This window comes from Panthera uncia (assembly GCF_023721935.1).
Source record: "Panthera uncia isolate 11264 chromosome B3 unlocalized genomic scaffold, Puncia_PCG_1.0 HiC_scaffold_1, whole genome shotgun sequence".
In the NCBI taxonomy this organism is placed as follows: domain Eukaryota; kingdom Metazoa; phylum Chordata; class Mammalia; order Carnivora; family Felidae; genus Panthera; species Panthera uncia.
In genome coordinates this window covers 131510203-131517184 of record NW_026057582.1, presented here as the reverse complement: position 1 = coordinate 131517184, position 6982 = coordinate 131510203, and the positions used below count along the sequence as shown (strand labels likewise).

The following is a 6982-nucleotide window of genomic DNA, read 5'->3' as shown; positions in this document are numbered from 1 at the left end:
TGTGTGTGTGTGTGTGTGTGTGTGTGTGTGTGTGTGTGTGTGTGTGTTCAACATGACCATCCTAGTGGGTGTGAATCCGGTAAGTAGCTCCTTGTGGTTTGATTTGCATTTCCCTGATGATCAATATTCTTTAAAGATGTTGAGCGTCTTTTCATGTGCTTAGTGGCCATTTGTAGATCTTTGGAGAAATGTTTGTTTCAGTCCTTTCCCCATTTTTGAGTTGGGTTGTTTGTCTTTTTGTTGTTGACTTGTACCAATTTTCTTTTAATAAGATAACAAGCAGTTTACTGTGGTGCTAAGTAAAAATTTTACTATTCTTTACATGGAGTCAATTTATTAAATACTTTAACTCTGCATTTATTGTTGAATGTTTGGGTTGATTGTGGCTTTTGCTGTTACTAATAACTTCTCGAATAATTTCTGTGGCTCTTTTTCCCCTCAGGCCAGGTCAAAGAATATGAAAATGTTTGTAGGTCTGGCCAGTTTTCCTGAAGGGAGTGCATCTTTACAGAACCTCCAGTGATTCAAGGGTGTCCTTGTTTCATTGCAGACTTGAGGTGTATGTCATTTTGTAGGGTAGGATTGGCCAATAAGTGTAAAATAGCCCTTTGTTATTACTTTTGGTTTTTTTTGTTTGTTTGTTTTTGATTCCTAGTAATGTGAACATTTGTGAACTCTGAGTCCTTTGGAAGGGTCCTTGGGTATGAGCGTGTGAGGGTGAGCCAGGTGGGCGAGGAGGAGGGGGTGGGCTTGAGCTGTCAGCTAAGCCTTGTGTCTCTGTTTCAGGCACCATCATGACTCCAAGCGGAGGAGAGCCGATGAATTTCGGCCTCAAAATTACCACCAGCAGGATTTCCGACGAATGTCTGATCACCGCCCCCCTGTGAGCTACCATGGCCAGGGACCCTCGGACCATTACCGCTCTTTCCACACAGACAAACTGGGGGAGTATAAACAACCCCTGCCCCCCCTGCACCCCGCCGTCTCAGACCCTCGCTCGCCCCCTTCTCAGAAATCCCCCCACGATTCCAAGTCACCCCTGGATCACAGGTCTCCTTTGGAGAGATCACTAGAACAGAAAAACAACCCAGATTATAACTGGAATGTTCGGAAAACATAAAGGACAGCTGGGAATGAAGGGGAGAGCAAGAGTCATTAAGCACCTGGATATTTTTGGTCTGATCCAGTAGGAGCCAGTTATCTAGACCAGTGAGTGGAGTTTCTGGACATGCTGCTGCTGTCAGCTCGCCGGTGGAAGGAGCACCTCAAGGAGCGGGGGGCCTTTCACTTGGTCCAGCTTGGGTTTGGGTCGCCACTCCTGCACTTTGACACCCCTTCCCATTCCAGCCTGGTCCTGGCCTCCCACTGCGAGGAGTGCTAGGAGGAAGACGTGACTTTTGCGTCCCAGCTTCGTGGGCTGTGTTTCCCCAGTGAAGGAAGAAGGGATCTCAGAGTCACGAGGATTTTGTTGCTGGGTCCGTGTGCTCTGGGCCCATGTGCAGTGGGCTGGGAAGGAGCGTGTATGTGAAGGTTGACGGGACCTGCTGGGCCACGCGTGATCTGCTTCACTGTGATGTGACGGATGCTGCTGACGGGGCGGGGCGTGGGTGTCGCCTCATAAGACTTGAAGGGGAGCAGGTACACTCCTCACATGTGTTCTTGGGAGAACCATACACTTGGGCCTCCTTGTGATGCCTTTGGTGCAGGGGCTGGTGGGGAGCAGCTTCCACAGTGGCCCCTTCCCTACAACACTAACCTTTCCCACACTATCTGGACATTTCAGAGGTTCGGTCTCCTGAGCGGGTCTCCTTTGCCCTGGTCCAGGGGAGAGTCAGGCCCATCTGGCTGACTTGTGCGTACTGTGAGTTTTCGGCAGTGTTGGAGCTGGCGTGGGTCTTCCTTGGCTGGGAGTGGGGGGAGAGGGGTGAGAGAGGGGCTAGAGGGGCGGTGTGGCCAGGGACCCGGAATCCCCGGTGGGGTTCTGATTCCTGGGATGAGCAGTCTGAGGGCAGGGCCTGGAGAGGAGGGGAAGCTTGCTGCAAGCACGCGCCCAGGCAGGGATGTGGGTGGCAGGCATGCTTCCCGGGGGAGGTGGGGGGGGCGGGGCTTCAGTGTTGCGCCAGGTCAGCGTTTGCAGCCACGCTCGTTACTTCAGTTCCCTTCGCACAGCTTGAAGAAGTAGACTTGCACAGAACGTGCAACTCCTGACGCCACAGGGCGGGTGGACAGATGAGGTCTGGGTCCCTGTTGGGAACAGGCTCCCACTCCCAGTCGGAGATCGTTAGAATTGAACTCCATTGGTTTTAGAATGAGATCAAATAAGGCGTACACAAGGTAAAGTTTTTCCAAAATAGGAAGCCTCCAAGGACAGGGGACTGAGCTGCAGACAGTAAGAGTCCTACTCGGGTTGAACAGAGTCAGAAGTGGGAAGGCGAGTCAGTTGTACCAATTAATCATGCTCCTTTTACCTTACAGTTTACGGATACTGGGCCTTCCATTTTATTCCCTTTAAATATAGCTTGCCAGTATTGTTTGACTGTCCAAAGGCCTTTCTAGGTGGAATAACTGACTTGAACCTACACTGTGCCTATATGCGTCCAGGCTCAGAGCTGGTGACCACCTTTCCATTGGGTGTGCACAGGGTTAAACTCCCTGAACTGACCTGTGAGGACTTCATAAAACTGTTATCGCTTACTTGCTGGTAACCTGGGCAGCACCATTTTTGCCTTTACTGAGAAATTCCCAAGTCAGCTCGCCCTAGGGAAGCAGATGTGGCTTTGGTGGGTCATCGCTCGTGGGGCTGGCCTGGCGTGAGTTCCACATGAGAGTCTGGGTCCTCACAGCTTATGTTGGGAGCTTAGTAGGTCTGCCCCTTCCTTATTTATCTCCTCTCGGGACTGGGATTGTTCACCGTGGGCTCGTATCCGGTGAACATGCCTTGGACCACGGCCCAGAGAATGCCCGGGAGCCTCTGGCCACAGCCACTCCACTGGGCACATGCTGTGACTGCTTGGGAGAGAAGAGGGTGTCTGCTGTGGCCTCCACCAGCTTAACTTCTTGCTGACACTACCCTGTGTCTTTCTTGCCCAGGCCAAAGAGGAGGGCTAGGTTGGCTTGTCCCTTCCTGTGGTGGGAGGAAGGGAGGGAGGGATGAGCCCCAGGATGTCTTCCCCTGTGGGAGGGAAGTCAGGCTGTGTCCCCTGGGAAGCCAGGAAAGTCACTGGAGGCCCTGTGTTTCAATACTCATCAGGGTTTTTTTTCCTCTGAAGTTGATAGGAGATGTTATTCCCAAAGATGTCTCATCATGAAGAAAAAGGAACTTCCTTTTGTTTACATTCAGGACTTACTGTGCCATATGATGTAGCAAAAGGCAATATTAGCCAGATCAGTGTTAAATTGATTATAAAATTACAGTATCCCCATAAAAGCATCTATTTTAGGTGTTGAGGTATGTTTAAAGAGTCAGGAAAAAGGAGGCATTTCCTCACTGACCTAAATCAGTATGAATATTGTATGCTTTTATCAAAAACAGATTTGCACAGATAGGAATTCTCTCCCTTGTGGATAGGATAAAGTACCCCAGGAACCTGTGAGGGCGATATCACAGAGCCTAGCTTTGAAAGATTCAGTAATTGGGTGGAGACTGCAGGGGTTGAGGAAGAGGGGAGTTGGCATCACCTGAAGTCTGAGTGTGGAACAAGGGTTAGCATGGTATCCCACAGCCCTGGGAAGGGGTGCGGTGAGAGCCCCAGGCATCACTGTGGTCTTTCAGAGATGCTGGAGAGAAGCTGCCAGGCCCTCTGCAGAGCCCCATCTTACGGCCCCTGGTCCCCCTCTCTCCTAGCCCTTGCGTTGGCCCTTTCACGGGAAGCCAGAACACTTCTCGCATCGTGCTGCAGGCACTCTAGCCTGATGGCTGAGAGCTATATCAGGATGTGTGGTGCACACGCGATTCGGTTACGAATTCACATGGGGACACTGGAATCCTACAGACCAAAATCCACTCGTCAGCAGGAATGGTGGCCCGGGGCCCAGCACTGGTGGTCTTCCGGGCTCGTCTGAGGGCCGCAGTGTCAGGCAGAGAGAGCCAGGCCAAGGGTCCAGGCTGCTTTAGTCCATCTGACCCCACTCGTTTGGGGATAGATGGTTTTTCTTTATTGTAAAATTGTGGACTTTTCAAACCTGTTGACTAAACAGTAATTAATTTATATTTGTGAAAAATGCCACTGTCCTAGTGATTTCTGATGTAAATAATGTTGTTTATATAGTATGTATTAAATTTTCCTACATTGTACAACTGCTGTACTTTTGATTCTTGTATATTAAACAGTGTTACTAAGGATTTTTAGAATTGGGCGGACACGTTGCATTGCGTTGCATCGGCGTGAAACGTGACCAGATACGCGTCCAGCTCTCTTCCCCTGGCTGCCGGGTCATTTGGCCTGTTCGACAGCTTGTGAAATGGAGCCTTTTGAAGTTGCAGTGTTCTTCCTACCAGCACCAGCGTGTTGCTGGGTCTAGGACCCTCACAGGTTCCGGAGGTTTTCCCTGCGTGGCCACTGCCAAGGGTAGTGGTCCCTGGCTGGGCAGCTCCCCGCATCTGACGGGATTACCCGGACCAGTGACAGTCCCTGGTGGAGCAGAGTGGCCCACCCTTTCCCACGTTGGTTGTGCCGGAGAAGGAGCCCTGGAGACCTGGAAGGTGCATTTTGAAGACCTGTGTCATTCAGACAGGGTCCTGTAGCTCCCCTTCCATCCAGAGGAAGTGAAAGCACAGTGTCTGCCAGTCCACAGCAGTGAGGGTGATTTAACGGTTGGGTTATATATTCATGAAGAGGGAAAAAGGCATTTTATAATGGAAACACTGACACGAATGTTAACTCTAGCAATTTGGCACAGGGGCAGGCCCGGCTCCTACGAGGCCCAGACAGGAGGGGTGGCCCAGCCCTCGGGTGGAGATCCCGTCTGAGTAGGAGCTGGAGAAGGTTGCCAGACCCAAGGGGTTTTGCTAATGCTTGGGGGGATTTCAAAACCAAACTCCTAGTCTTCTCTAACCTCCTTATTCTTGATACCCAATAAACCCATAACGTTCGCTCAGTTAACTCCCCGGTTGGGACTCTCAACCCGGGAGACCCGGCCGCGGGGGCCCTCCCTCAGCCTGTCCTGTGCGGGAGGGAGAGGCTGGGATATTTGGTGCACAAGAGTTCTTGAGTCCAAGACTCAAAAGAAGAGTTGAGGGCTCCTCCTGCCGATAAACAACTCAACAATCGTGTTGCAACTCACAGCTCAGCTGGAACATCTTTGGGAAACTTTTAAGAACAAGCACTGCAATAATCAGCTCAGGATTTACAATAGCAACGCGGCTTCTACACCGACCGCTGCCAAGAAGCCTGCCTTTTACTGGAAGAAGCAGGCGCAAGGCCCCCTCCCTCCTCCCTGGCGGGGCCTCCAGTGTCTGGCATGAAGGCAAGCCCTCCTCAATTAGCACCGACTGAAAGGTCACTTACTGAAACACAAGGCCCCGTGGTTTGCCAGACCAGTCTGGACTCCGGATGCCGACCTGTGGCTCTTTAAAGGAGCAGGACCAGGTTTGCCACCAGAGGCTGTGCCTTTGCTGTGTCGGCGTCCCCCCGACCCCCTGCCGGTCACATTCGAAGGCTGCAATGCCACTCAGCCCGTCGCCTCCCAACCTGCCTCCGCTGTTTGTTCTGCTAGGTGATTTGGGAAAGGGACAGAGCCCGAGTGAATAAAAGCTCTTCATCCCGTAGAAGCCTGGGCCCTCGTGGTGCATGGGGCACCCTGTCCCAGGCTTGACGTCTGGGAGTTTCCCGGTCAGTTCTGTGGCCATGTGATCTGGCTTTGTGTGGGAACATGACACATCTGCCCTACAGGCAGCCTTCTCACCTCAGAAACAGGCAGGGTTATCTACTTCTTGGGGCCAGCTGCCTCATGGAGTGTTCGAACACGGTATCTTCCTAAATTTTGTGTGCATGTGTGACCCCAAAGGGGGCTGTCCTTGCTGAAACTCAGTCCTTGCCGATCACGTGCACCATGGTGGCTTTGGCGGGGGGGAGAGGGGACCTCGATGGTCTAAAGGGGCTGGCAGGAAGGTCAGTGTGTTGTCTCCGTGGGGGCCCCGCCCTGTGTGCAGTTGGGCAGATGGCCTCCACATCCACATCCTCATTTGCACACCAGGAAGGCAGCTTCTAGACGTGAGAAGCTCACACAGTGGAAAAGGGGAAGGTTTGTAAACCCTTAAAGCTGCCCAGAGGGACACAGTGTTCATCAGTCCCTGCTGGGAGGTGGGGGAAGATGGGGACACCGTGGAGGGCACTTGCTGGGCAGGCCCAGCTTAGCGTTCTGCCCCAGCAGCCGTCAGCCCAGGACCAGCTCATCAGAGGGGCCCAGGAAGAGGCCTTGCTCTAGGGGGAGACTGGACCCCAATAGCAAGGCCCTGCAGGGAGCTCACAGTCCGATGGGGACGGGACAGTCACTAGAGAGAAAGTTTGTCCCTCGACCAAGATCTTGAGCATCTCCTGTGGGCCAGGCCCTGTTCTAAAAGGTGGGGACGCATGCAGGGTGAAGCAGGATGAGGGCCCCACCCTCTTCAACGGAGAGGTGGTGAGGCACACCTAGACCAACAATAAGAGGACAAAATGTCACTTCAGTGCCGGGACATGGGAGCGGGAACAGGTGGTGGTAGCGGAGCCCAGAGGAGGCGGGGAAGGCGTGCGTGTAGGAAGTGGGCAGAGCTGGGTCTGAACCAACTGGCGTTCTTGGGCTTACTCTCTAACTCTCTGAGCCTCCCTGTTGGAGAATACCAGCCTGTGGGGGGGTGAGGGAGATGGCTTGGTGGCCATCATCAGTGTCGGAGGGCGGCCTTGGAACATCCTGAGGCTCCTCAGAGACCCCTCATGCCACCAGACCTGGGGCCCGAGTTGTATTTGGAAAGTGAGCGGTAGTTCCCCGTTCATTCCCTGAC

At 52.8% G+C, this 6982-nt stretch overlaps 1 protein-coding gene across 6 annotated transcripts in view; it reads left to right on the top strand.

Moving 5' to 3' along the window:
* The window catches only part of CHD2 (chromodomain helicase DNA binding protein 2), a 124173-nt gene extending 119061 nt beyond the window's left edge, over positions 1–5112 (top strand). For 4 of the 6 annotated variants that reach the window (XM_049614056.1, XM_049614059.1, XM_049614054.1 and 1 more), the window contains one exon: positions 787–4536. In XM_049614056.1, coding sequence (XP_049470013.1) covers positions 787–1120 — 334 coding nt within the window. In that variant the 3' untranslated portion in view covers positions 1121–4536. Of the gene's footprint in view, positions 1–786 lie in introns of all 6 variants that reach the window. The other 2 variants (XM_049614060.1, XM_049614058.1) reach the window with 2 other exon arrangements.
* Positions 5113–6982: the final 1870 nt, after the last annotated feature.